Genomic DNA, 14,039 nt, shown 5'->3' with positions numbered 1-14,039 from the left:
AAAATTTATTAGCACTCTCCCTGGTAAGCTGCAGTCGCTGTATGCGCTCGCTGGATAAGAATGCCCGGTACGACTTCAAGTCTTCTAAGGAGACTTAATAAGTTTCATTATGATTTGTACTGATTTTGTACATGAATGTTATTAAGTACACATAAAATAAGTAGGAATTCGATTACCAGAGGAGTATGTGACGTCTCTAATATTTTTAGTGTTTAGTGGTTTTACTCCGATTCCTCGAAAAGCTCCTAATTAGTTTAGTTAGTCCTTAAAGAGACTTCTTATGGGATTATAAGATTCATGTAGAAAGTACTCCCCAGTTTCCTTTAGGAATTTCTCTAGAATGCCAAGAAAAACCTGAAAAGGGTTCGCCCGGTAGGTTTCTAAAGATTCTTTTAGGTATTAGAAAATTGAAAGAAAGTAGTTCAATGGGTTACATGCATGACCTGATTCGTTACTCATCACATACATAGTATAGTAACGCACATGCGTTAATGTCTATGCACGAAAAATCGCTAAAAGGTAACGAGAAAAATATTTGTATGGCGGAATACATCTAACGAATGATTTCTTAAATTGGAAACTATTTTCGAAAAAATAGTTGGTACCGGTTGTGCGTAATGATGATGACTACCGAATATTTTTTCGATGAAATCCTTTATTAACAAGATATGTATTTGAAGTTAGATGCCTATTCCCATACAAAATAAAATTCGGAAACTCCTGCTAATCAACTGTGGGCAAGAGCAACGCTGATTCAAACGTACACAAAATCTATTTATTTATATTTATTTGTTTAATACACTTAAAAGCAGAATTACATACAAATATTTGATGAGCGTTACACCAAAAGCAATCAACCCGATTCTCTCGCTGCCTTTCGTTCGTAGTATCTTTGCAAAGCCGCATCGAACACCGGGCCAACAGTACGCTTCTTCCAGATATCCACTTTCGGTTGCTTGGGTTTCTTAGCTTCCTTAACTTTTCGTTCTGTTGCTTCTACCACATCTTTGCCGTTTTCCTTGTCGGATTTGTTTCCATTGTCAACGCCATTGGCAGATGCTTCTTCCGTGTCGTCCGTTTTAGGTTTCTTCTCCGGCGATGGTTCTACTGAACTTTTCTTGTCTTCGGTCTTTTTAACTTTACCTTTCCGATCCTGCTCGGTATCACTTTCATCGCTGCTGTTGCCACTCTCACTGCTACTGCTGTTCGAGTCAATACTGAAATCCGAATCGGCGTCTAAATTTGACTGAAGGTGGACTTTCTTGGAAGAATCGTTCTTTTCATCGTTGTCATCATTCTCTTCATCCTCAGAGTGCCGTTTGCGATATCGTCGTCCTTTCGATTGAGACACATCTTTACTCTTCAGCGCCTCCTTCCTGGCATGTTCTTCCTCGTCAGATTCTCGATTTGCCTTACCCAGGGACGGTAGCGGTTGAGTGTCTAAAAGAATAGAAACTTTAGATACTTTATGCTTGACCGAATGGGAACAATCGTTCGCACTAAATTGGTCGCCACCAGCGAGTGACCAATCGATCATTTTTTCAACGTGAAAGATTGTCTGGTCATCTAGATTTGTGCTCTTGAAAAACCGAGGTTCTGCTTCGATGCATCTTCACCTCAACGCTTTTCTTCAAAAGAGACCTACAACCAGCCCTGCTTACCTTTTTGTGACTCATCTTCCGATCCACTGGAACGACCATCTTCTTCCTGTTTCACATTTTTGTCGTCCTTGTCCTTCTTCCGTTCCGTGCTAGCTTCTCCCATTTTCTGCGAATAAATGTGCCTGTAAAATCCACCCAAATCGCCCTGCTTCGTAACATCTCCAATGCTCTCCAGATACTCTTCGCGCTTTTCCTCGTCTTCCGCTTTCTTCATCTCTTCAAGTTTTGCTCTGTAGGCGGATGTGACGAAGGATTCCTTGTCCTTGAACATTTCGCCTTCGGCCTCCCGTTCTTTTTGCACCTGTCGCTCGATGCGTCTTTCCTGTTCCTTTTTACGCTTATCAGCCGTCTCCAAAAGCTTTCCTATGTATTTTGGCTGTCGTTCCTCCTTAGATTTACAGTCCTTGGATTCTTTGCGCTTGTTTTCAATATCGTCGTACAACTCGTCATACTGATAGACCGTGGGATCCTCCGCAAGGGCCTTCGCCTGAGCAGCCCTCGCTTGACGCTTCTGACTCTCGCCAAGTTCCATTTTCATGGACTTTTTCGGATCTCCCGAATCCGAATCCGAATCGCTGTTGAAAGCCGCATGTTTTGTTATTGCCGGTTTGGATGCGACTTTGCTGGCGGCTTTTGGATCTATTAGGCCGTATCTGATGAGAAATTATATACGTGTTGGGACCCTTAACATTACCGAAAGCACTAGATACTTACTGTTTCGACATGGCCTATGGGTAAATTGAAATTTTCAGATTACTTCAACAAATTAATTTTATTTTCTTCTGAGTTTAACTTTTGACAGCCAACAGAATTTAAATCTAGCTTAATAAATTAAAATGCCCACGGTCCCGAAAAAATATAAACAAACAGCATATGGTTCTGCTTTATCGACTACCACCACACACACGCCAAAAGAAAAGCACTCTAGGGTGATCACACACTTAACGATATCGCTGTTCGGTACTTCATTTTACGGTTTTGATCAGTAAAGGCCGGATTGCTACTGACAAGAAAAGGAATCGCCTATCTCGATGCGTGGAAAATTTCTCCCATGAAATGGTCAAGAAAATCACATTTTTCTGATCGCAGTACGCAGTTGAGAAGAATGTCACTTCAAAGGGGGCTCTTTGTAAGAAATTTCTAGACCCTTTCAATCAAGGAATTTCTTTACTTTTCTTGAGCGAAACATACTTATATATAAGCAAAAAATAATGTAATATGGCTCGACGTAATACCGTTGATGTAAAAAATATCCCGATGTAATCGTGTTTTTCAGATACACAATCACACCGGTTCAATGCTTAATTACATCCTTTTGAAATTGGGTCCTAAAATTTTTAATGAAATCTTGTTTTTATTTAATAACACGAAAAAGCATGTTACTGTAACTACTTTAGCAATTTTTCCCGCTCAGATAATGGCTATATCATGTTTGAACTTTAATTTAAAAATTTGGTCCATAAATGAACCTTGACACTTTTGATCATGTTTGACGTTCGCTTAGTCGACAAAAACACCACAGGGGTTTTAGTTCGACCACTGGGGTTGTTCCTATCTGACATTTCGTAAGGGACACGGAAATCAAAATACACCCAAAATTTGAGTTTAAGCCAAAGGATGTGACAAAATCTAAAAAAATGTTTTTTGGGCTTGAACCAACGGAAAACATTAGAAAATTGAGTAAACATGTGTTTTTGGCCTAAACTTAAGCGTTTGGCACTGATATTGGGACAGGGCTTTAGGACCCTATTACACAGAAATTGAATTTATTTTATTCATTATGCTGGATATTAGTAATCCTTTATGAGAGAGATTCGCGGAAGCTGACATTTCTGTCAAAGTGTGAGCCAATCGAGCAGCGAGAACTGTCAAAGCGTGAGCCAAACGAACACGCGTTATGTTTGTTTTGAATTTTTCTTGAAGAGTAATGTAATCCGCTTGAAATTATTTCGTTAAAAGTTGTTTTGCATAAAGCAAAAAATATGAAATATTTTCCTTTTTTTTATTTTCATTAATGAGATCTTTAGTTGTTGATTTTTTGGGCTGTTCATTAGTTTAGAAATGTAGCTCAAAGATCTATAACGAAACAAAATACACTTTTTAGCAATGAGGAAGTCATGTCCGTGTTACAATATTATTCTCGACGACGAGCAAAATCAGCACTGCTGGTCTGCTGCCAAATCATTCCATTTTTCTTCCGCTTATCTCTCTATAAAGGATCACTAGATCAGATGAGTTGCGTAAATCAATTTTAAAACGCGATCGCACGCTGAAAGAAATTGAGGAGATTGCGGCAACTATCGAGGATACAGATCACCAGATGAAAGAGTTGAAAGAAAGTAACAATGCTACGCGAGAATCTGCGGTTTATGAAATCGAAAGAGAAAGAAAGGCCAGTCCGATAGCTGCGAAGTTTGGTGGAAAGCAATCTTCTGCTAACAAACGTCGATTCAATCAACAACCGTCTTCAAGGAATTTGAAATCATGTTTTTCGTGTGGACAAGCAGGACATTTTTCCAACTCGTTAGAGTGTCCAGCTCGAGGTCGTACATGTCGCCGGTGTCAACAACTTGGGCATTTCGAAGTTGTGTGCAAGAAACGAAAACTTAACACTCAGCAAAGAGACTACAAGAAAACTTCAAACAAAGTGTACACGGTAGAGTCTGAGCACGTCGCCGATATGGATGAGGTTGAGGATCCTAGGTCAGACGAAAAAATCTATTATGCGTTTTATGGAGGTAACGAGAGCAATGTTTTGGAAGCTACGATCGGAGGTATTCCGATCAAGGTTTTGATTGATTCTGGTGCAGATGCAAATTTGATTAGGTTGGAGACCTGGGAAACACTGAAAGCGAAAAAGGTGCGAGTTGTGAAATCAGTCAAAGGTTCATCTCGTACTTTGAGAGGTTACGGAAGCGATAGACCACTCGACGTAGTTGGAACTTTTGAGGCAGAAGTAGGTATTGGTCGTCGATCAGTGGTTGGTGAATTTTTCGTTGTCAGAGGTGGCCAAAAGGACATTCTTGGTGACGTGACGGCGAAGAATTTAGGCGTCCTCAAAGTTGGTGTAGAAGTGAGTAATGTCAACGTAGAACACAAGCCGTTTGCTAAAATCAAGGGAGTGGAAGCAACAATTGAAATAGATCCGGAGGTCAAGTTTTGTTTCATTTATCAATATTTAAATTATTAATTGGTCATTAATTACATAGGTCAAACCAGTGTTTCAGCCGTTACGAAGAGTTCCTATACCGATGGAAGCGGCAGTGAATAGCAAGTTGGAACAGTTGTTACTTCGTGACATAATTGAAGTCAAGAAAGGTCCTGCAACGTGGGTGTCACCACTAGTAGTGGTCGGGAAAGCATCTGGAGAGCCGAGGATTTGTTTAGATTTAAGACGAGTGAACGAAGCAGTGATTAGGGAACATTTTCCAATGCCTGTGGTCGAAGAGTATCTTGCGCGATTGGGAAGAGGAAGGATTTGGAGCAAACTGGACATACGCGAAGCTTTCCATCAGGTCGAACTTAATGAAGAATCAAGAGATGTTACAACGTTCATCACCAATCGAGGACTGTTCAGGTTCAAACGTTTGCCGTTCGGATTAGTGACCGCTCCTGAAATTTTCCAGCGTATCATGGAAGAGATGTTATCAAGATGTGAAGGAACCTGCTGGTATTTGGATGATGTCATCATTGAGGGGGAGACAAAAGAGATTCATGATAGAAATTTGCAAAAGGTAGTGTTTTAAAATTTGTTCAAAGGTATAATAGATGGTTAATAAATAAAAGAATACTATAAATTTATTTCTAGGTTCTTGATAGGTTCAGAGAAAGAGGTGTAGAATTGAATTGGGAGAAATGTGCTTTCGGAGTTTCCCAGCTCGATTTTCTGGGTCATCATATTTCTGATGTTGGTATAAGTCCATCTCAAGCAAAATTGAAGGCAGTTTCATCATTTCGTTCACCAACAACTGAGTCTGAAGTGAGGAGTTTTCTAGGTTTAGCAAACTATTTGAACAAATTTATCCCGGATCTTGCAACTATTGGTGAACCTCTTCGAAATCTTACGAAGAAGGAGGCAAAGTTTGAGTGGACTGCTGTACACGAAACCGCTTTTCAAGCTATCAAATCAAAGATAGCCTCCGCAACTACATTAGGATTTTTCAACACAGAAGATAAGACAATATTGATTGCTGACGCAAGTCCTTCCGGATTAGGATCAGTTTTGTTGCAAGAAAATGCTGAAAATGAACACCGAGTAATTTCTTTTGCCTCTAAGTCGTTGACGGATACTGAAAGACGTTATTGCCAAACTGAAAAAGAAGCATTGGCATTAGTATGGAGTGTCGAGCGTTTCCGGATGTACTTGTATGGTAAACATTTCACTTTGATGACTGATTGTAAAGTTTTGGAGTATTTGTTTACCCCTCGTTCCAAGCCATGTGCTAGAATTGAGCGATGGGTATTGCGATTGCAGGCATTTGATTACCATGTGATATATATTCCTGGAAAGCAGAATATGGCCGACTGTCTCTCTCGATTGGCAACCATGAAATCGATCGCATTTGATCCAGAGGAAGAAATAATTATTCGGGAAATAGCTGAGATGGCTGGCTCCACGTTTGCTCTTGAATGGAGTGAAATAAAGGATGAAAGTCAGAAGGATTCTGAAATATCCGATGTTATATTCCAACTTGCAAATGAAAATCAATCAGCACTGCCATTATCATATCGTGTAATATCAAATGAATTATGTAGCATTGACGAAGTTCTATTAAGAGTTGATCGGATTGTTATTCCGCATACTCTTCGGAACAAAGTTTTGCGTATTGCACATGAAGGACATCCTGGGGTCAATATGATGAAAAGTCATTTGAGGACTAATGTATGGTGGCCAAGAATGGATCAAGATGTCGAGAAGTTTGTAAAACTTTGTAAAGGTTGCACATTAGTGTCTGCACCAAATGCACCTGAACCAATGGTGCGGCGTGAGATTCCTGACCAACCTTGGACAGATGTGGCAGCCGATTTCTTGGGACCACTACCGGAGGGACAGTATTTATTAGTAATTGTTGACTACTACAGTCGATACATGGAGGTTTGTGAAATGAAGGAAACAACGGCTGCAGATACTATACGAGAGTTGGCTATTGTGTTTAGTCGATATGGACTTCCTGTGACATTACGCGTAGATAATGGTCCACAGTTTAATGAAAAGTGTGTTGAATTTCAAGATTTTTGCAAAAGCAACGGTATAAAAGTCATCAATACTATTCCCTATTGGCCGGCAATGAATGGTGAGGTCGAACGCCAGAATAGATCAATATTAAAAAGATTAAGGATTGCGCAAGATCTGGGTAAGGATTGGAGGTTGGTGTTGAGGCAATATTTGCTAAAGTATCATTCAACAAATCATAGTGTAACAGGGAAATCACCAGCTGAGATTATGTTCGGAAGAAAGATTCGTAATAAGCTACCTAGTGTACCTTTCACAGAAGTTATGGATGAAGAAATCAGAGATCGTGACAAGGTACATAAAGAAAAGCAAAAAGAATATATTGATAAAAAGAGATCTGCTAAAGAAAGCGAAATTGCTGTTGGAGATTGTGTTGTGTTGAAGAGAATGAAGAAAACTCACAAGTTACAGTCGGATTATTCACCGGAAGAATTTCAAGTTGTTCGTAAAGTAGGAGGAGATGCCACAGTGCGATCATATGATTCTGGCAAAGAATACAGGCGAAATGTGGCACATTTGAAGAAAATACAACAATCAAATATAACATCAACTGGAAAAGATGACGAAAAGGAGCATGAAGCACGCAGATTAAATGATAGTGAACCAGAGGTAGGACAATTCGAAACCAACCGACAAAATACCGAAATAGGAAGAGAAAAAGTATGCGAAGCGGAAAAAGCAGAAGAACAGATAAATTCAAAAAGAGTAAGAACTGAACCAAAAAGATACAAGGACTATATTTCTCATTAAAATAATAAAAGTAAAGGAGGGTTGTAGAGTATCAGGAGGAGATGAAAGATAAAACCTTGCATCGTGGTAGGCTAGAAAATGGACAGTCAGTTAGTTGGAGAGAAATGTAGTAGGAGGTTGTTATCGGAGTGATTCTGGATGAGTGAAGAATAAAACGTATTAACAATCTGAACTGTAATTCGTTCCGTTAATTTAGTGATCTGAAGTCCTTACTACAGAAACCAGCGAATTCGGCACCGCTCAAACGTCAAATTAGTGTACTCGTGCATTGGTCCATTTCGCTGCACATTTATCCACTCAATGTTCATTCAATAGGTCGTATGAATAAAACCGAGTACTTGCTCATGCTCAACACGATTTGTACTAAGTAAAGTCTCTGAGCATTTACTCAAAACGATATGAATAAAACGATACTTTACTCAGAGTAAGTTCGAATTTCGAACTTAGCATTTACTCTGTCAAAAGTATTGTTTTTGTTTTGGTTAGGTATCTGATTTTTGCCATGAAGAAGAAAGCCAGCGGTGCACAGAAGAAGCCGTGTCGTTTTTTGCCGGCTGATGACGGAGCCACCCCGGCGGAACTCAACTGCTAGCATCACGTCTTCCTGGGATGCGTCGATGAACGCCACTTGCTAGGAGGATAATCATGGAATACGTCGAGGGAAAATACCGATGCGACACAAAACGGTATTCAGCCCTACCGATGACTGTGATCGGTCTTTCCGCGAAGGTAAGTGTTTTGCACTTGTTTTATTCAGTAATATATTTATTTTTGTCCTACCTGAATAGCCATACTCGCTGAGTGATGAGCCACGGTAGCTCCAATGGAATCGGTACTGGAGTGCAAGGAAAAGCACCAGCAAGGATACCGGTGTGGACATGCCACGACCATCCCCGGGAACGTGTTGCTGTTGCTGCCATGACCTACGATGGCTGTCGAAATCCTCATCGGGTTACATCGGCGTAAGAATCCCTACGGACGGTGTCCGGTGCTGGAGGATCTTATCTCATGAGGATTTCTTTTCAAAACGCATTTCATCAAATATCCTTAAATATATTTAAGAATACACTTCAAAAATCTTTTTACAAATAGATACTGGAACTCGATAGATTTAAAGATAACTTTCTGAAGAATTTTAGAAGAAATTTTCCTAAAGAGTAAGTGTACCAGTTAGGTTCATAGGAGTTCCTTATTTCGCCATATGTGAGAATTCCATTGTATTACAATTTTGAATTGTTTCGTGTATTTCAGTAGTTATTTTTTGTTCGGACTTTGTTACATATCCGCAGATAATCCTTGATAACTTCGGGTTAGTATTCGTTACTGAACCTATGCCTGCTAAAGGATCTTTGAGAATCTACTTCAGAGTAACTTTCGGAAAAATAACTTCACAAGATGAGCTTGCTAACAACACTTAATTTTACATATGCAGAAATAGGAAACCTCTTTTGTCATAACTGGTACACTTTTCCTATCTATCAGATTTTTTTTTAAAAGGCCTATCAGAAATTCTTACTGTGTTTCCGATATAGAAATATTCTCAAAATTTATAACCAAACATTGAAGGAAAAAAATCGATTAAAATTTCGCCGAAAGTCTCTTTAGCATGATGGCTGCTGTACCGGGAATTTTTTGGGCTTATTCTACGAATGGCTTGAGGTGATAATTGTCGGTCGCGCCTCGCATACTGCCGATAAAAACATATTCCCATAATAATTTTTGAATCAAAATCTTAACATATTAACATACTTTTTCGAAAATTTTATGGAAAAATATGAAGATGGCGCAGTTCCACATTGAACAATAAGGACATTACAGTCTCTATATGAGTTTTCAATCCAAATAGAAAAACATGGAATACTACAAATATTTGACATTCTTAAAAGATATATCTGTTTATTAATTCTACAAGGAGTTCTTGAAATAAATAATGAGAAAGACATTAAAACTTCTTTTCCAAATATTACAGCATTTATTTCTATCTATTTTTCTAACTTCTTCTTCTTTATGGCGTTACGTCCCCACTGGGACAGAGCCTACTTCTCAGCTTATGAGCACTTCCACAGATATTAACTGAGAGCTTACTGTGCCAATGGCCATTTTTGCATGCGTATATCGTGTGGCAGGTACGAAGATACTCTATGCCCTGGGAAGTCGAGAAAATTTCCAACTCGAAAAGATCCTCGACCGGTGGGATTCGAACCCACGACCCTCAGCTTGGTCTTGCTGAATAGCTGCGCGTTTACCGCTACGGCTATCTGGGCCCCTTATTTTTCTAACTATTAAGGCCCAATTTTTCAAAGGGTTTTTTCGAGGTTTTATGATGAAATCATTCTAAGAAAATCTCTAGGATTCATTTAAGAAATTTTTGCATTGATCTATCCAGATATTTTCCTCTGAAAAATGGAAACCCTCTAAGAATTTATTTAGAGAGCCGTCGGTGGAAATTCCTCCAATGATTTCTTGAGAAACTTCATTTAAGATCGCAAATTGCATTGTAATTTCTCTTGAAATTATTTAAGAATACTTTGATGGATTCCTCTAAACAAATTTCTACATTATTTTGATGATAATTCCATCAGGTTTTTGTTTTTTAATATTACAAGCGTTACTTGGGATTTTTGCTGTTCCGTTCAAGAAAAATAAAAATTTCTGACCAAGAAATGGTCAAAAAAATTTCTACGGTGAACTCCATTTGAATTGACATTTATTTTCAACTGCGTACCGAGATCAATGAAAAAAGCTTTCCTTGAGCATTTCTGGTAAGAAATTTGCCACGCATCCAGTTTATCCATTTTCACAAAATTTCCATAAATTGTAGAGATTCTTCTAAGGATGCGTCATCATAAAACTCTTTGGTTTATTTTTTGAGTTTGCGTTCTGGAATTCTTTCAGAATTTACTTAAGAAAATAATTTAAGAATCACATCAAGATCTTCTAAATATTTCCTCAAAAGCCATTTCCTGAAATTTCATAAGTAACCATAAAAACTCGTAGAATGTAGAAATCTAAGGAATGTAGTTTGCACGTTTATAATAATTATCAAAATCTCGACACGGTGTCTTCAAATAGAAGAGTTTTCGAGAACTTGTGAAAAAAATGTACAAAACTATATTTTACCAAAAACAAAAGCTTTGATTTTTTTTTGTAGTCACATTATTATATTGCCAATAGAGGGGATAACTACTAGTTGAATTCTCGCGTAACTTTTCAAAACGGCCTATCTAACAATTCACACATTTCGAGTAAATCGAGCTTGAAGGTTGTGAAAATATATTTTGAAACTGTATCAAAATGAAACAATTTTTCCCCACTGTGTTGCTTGTAGAGGGAAGCAGTGTAATAGAGTTCAACGTATGAAATGAAATTTTGTTAATTTATTTGGAAATTACACTGAAATCTATAAAAACATCAGATAGGACGTTTTGACCAAAAATATGTACATAGGATAAATCACATAGGTCGTTCTGCTTCAACAATTGTTACATTGGACATTCATTTCTGTCATTTTGTTTCAGTTATAGTAACATCGGATATTTTGATTTGAGCACACAACAATCATGTTTTATTTCATTTTGTATCCACGTGCGTTGAACTGCTTCAACATTCAAGTTGAACTGCTCATTTTGTTGCGGTGTGATAATCGCAGGCACCAGCTGTGCTTTGTTTTTATTCATTTGAAGAAGAGACGAATGACCTTCGGGTTAAAGTCTCTCACGAACAACAACAATTTGATTCATTCAATGCCACGCCATCACTTTTCTCCCCCCGTCTATGTGTCCTATGTAACTACAGAAGGAGGGGAAACGTTGAGCTGTATTTGGGACTTTTTGCTTTCTCACTGTTTCTCTCTCAATATTCCCCCCGTTTCAATGCTGGTTTCGCCCACACTTGTTCGTGTGTGAGTTACCCACTGCACGACGGGTGGTGACGACTGTGTTGCATTCGGCACCAGCCGTCGGCGCAAACAAGAAATAGCGGTGGGAAATGATGACGATGACGGCGCCGTCGATTGTGTTGTAGGAAACCAATGCCAAACAAATACATACAGATTCTCCGCTCATCGGTGAATGATTGCTCTGCAAATATATGTGCGCAAGTCGCGCATGCACGTTGCTCGTGTTGCTGCCGTGAAGCATATGTATATGCTTCATCGACCATGGATCTGAATAGGATTGATACAATAAGATCATGATGCTGAATATCATTTCCCTACATGCACTCAATTCGCTGATAATCGACATTTTGTTGCGGTGTGCTAATCGGAGACACCAGCTGTGCTTTGTTTTGATTCATTCAATCCCACGACGTCACTTCTTCCCATCCGTCTATGTGTCCTATGTAACAACAGAAGGAGGGGAAACGTTGAGCTGTATGTAGGACATTTTGCTCTCTCACTGATTCTCCCTCAATTTTCCCCCCGTTTTTATGACGGGTTCGCCAACATGATCATGTGAGAGTTTCTCACTGCATGACGTGGTGGTGGTGACGGCTGTGTTGCAATCAGCACCAGCCGTCGGTTGAAACAAGAAATTGCGGTGGGGAATGATGACGATGACGACGCCGTCCATCTTGTTGTAGGAACTCGAGAAAGGAGCCCACGTCTAACAAATACATAAAGCTTCTCCTCTCTTCGGTGATTGATCGCTCTGCAAATATGTGTGAGCAAGTCGCGCATGTACATTGCTCGTGTTGCTGCCGGGAAGCATATTTATATGCTTGATCGACCATGCATCTGAATCAGATTGATACAATGACATCATGATGCTCAAGCAATATCATTCCCCTATATGCACGCAATGCGCTAATAATATGAAAAGAGATGTTGCAGCTGATCCAATCCAGCGAAACGGTAAAACATGGTTTGGCAAAAAGACCAAAATACAGTTTTGTGTAATTCATTCTCTTTTTGTCACTTGAGCGTTTTAAATTTTGCGAGGCAGTGCGACTCTGAAAATATCGACTGAAATGATTGAGAAGCAGTTATTATGGCATTCTCTGCATCTAAGTAGTGTCTCAGACACGCTTCTACAAATCATTCTACCTTTTAAACTCCATTCCAAAGCATTATTCAGGAATGTCCAATGTAACATTAGAATCGTGTTTATTCATAAATGTTACATAGGACATGTGGTTGGTTCTCTGATCAAAGGTCCAATGTAACAATTGATTGAAAGCGATGCAGTTTTGAACATTGGTCATTTTGTTCAGCTTTGAATAGATTAATTTTTTGTTAATATATCAGAACGAGTGTTCTAGTGTGCTGTTGAGTGGTGCAACGCAAATGATTTGCAATGATAATCTCGATTTGTTTACATTTGTTACTTAGGACGTTTTGAAAAGTTACGCGAGAATTTCTCGAGTAATTCGAAGATGGGTTCTTTGCGTGATTTCAAGCTTAATTTATGGAGGAATCCTGGAAATACTTGTAAGAACTCGTATTAATATATAAAGTTGGAAAAATAACTACTGTAGAAATCTCAGGTGCGGAACTTGGGCAAATTCTTGAGTAAACGAAAGAAGTTATATGTTATGTGATAATTAGATTTGGAAGAAAAAACATAAAAAGTAAGAATTATGAAATTTTAATGGAATTTATGAGAAAATTTTATTGACGAACTTTTTGAAAAGTGCTGTCTAACGATTATTTTTTCACCAAAAGCTTTGAGTGCTGAATTCGCAAAAGACGATCAAGCGTTTCTCTTAAATTCGTCATACTGGGTCTTATTTTGTTTTTAAAGAATTATACCAGGAATTTCTTCAGGTATTTTTCTTTCAATTCAAATAGATATACTTCATACCTATATCAAGATTGTTTTCCAATAATTTTAAAGATAAACGTGTTACCTAGAAATTATTTTAAAATTGGTCGTCGTTAAGTCAGGCTGAACTATGTGCTATTTTGGCTTCAACAAGATTTCAATTCTATCAACTTTGATATTCCCAATAAAAGTTTGAGAGATATGTCTTCTTATTTTTCTTGGCATTAGCGTCCCCACTGAGACATAGCCGGCTACTCAGCTTAGTGTTCTTATGAGCACTCCCACAGTTATTAACTGAGACCTTTTTTTGCCTTAGTTACCATTTTCGCATTCGAGTATCGTGTGGCAGGTACGATTATACTCTATGCCCAGGGAAGTCAAGGAAATTTCCAACTCGAAAAGATCCTGGACCAACCGGGAATTGAACCCAGACACCTTCAGCATGGCTTTGCTTGGTAGCCGCGGATTCTAACCACTCGGCTAAGGAAGGCCCTGAGAGATATGTACGCTTTCTTAAACTCAAACAACAGAACTTGCTCCGGTGTGGCGTAACACCGGCCAATTGTTCTTGCAATTCCACCAGGATGTTTAAAAAAAATACTCAGATTTCAACTGTTTGTCCTGAAAGTCTCT

The 14,039-nt window shown here is 38.7% G+C and overlaps 1 protein-coding gene across 1 annotated transcript; it reads right to left on the bottom strand.

Moving 5' to 3' along the window:
• Positions 1–753: 753 nt before the first annotated feature.
• On the bottom strand, positions 754–2,498 carry LOC5577027 (nuclear speckle splicing regulatory protein 1). The gene is made up of 3 exons (XM_001663071.2): positions 2,376–2,498; positions 1,662–2,314; positions 754–1,440 (listed from the first exon to the last, which is right to left on the bottom strand). Exons 1-3 carry the CDS (start codon positions 2,384–2,386, stop codon positions 854–856), a joined length of 1,251 nt encoding a protein of 416 aa, XP_001663121.1. The 5' UTR covers positions 2,387–2,498; the 3' UTR covers positions 754–853.
• Between the last annotated feature and the right edge of the window lie 11,541 nt (positions 2,499–14,039).

The sequence above is a fragment of the Aedes aegypti genome, chromosome 3 (assembly GCF_002204515.2).
Source record: "Aedes aegypti strain LVP_AGWG chromosome 3, AaegL5.0 Primary Assembly, whole genome shotgun sequence".
Taxonomy (NCBI): domain Eukaryota; kingdom Metazoa; phylum Arthropoda; class Insecta; order Diptera; family Culicidae; genus Aedes; species Aedes aegypti.
Note: the sequence above shows the minus strand (reverse complement) of the source record. Positions and strands in the feature narration are given on the sequence as shown.

Excerpts from the sequence above, each read along its gene's own strand:
- LOC5577027 (XM_001663071.2), bottom strand. Across the intron at positions 1,441-1,661 it reads GGAAGATGAGTCACAAAAAG|ACACTCAACCGCTACCGTCC; the intron begins GTAAGCAGGGCT and ends CTATTCTTTTAG.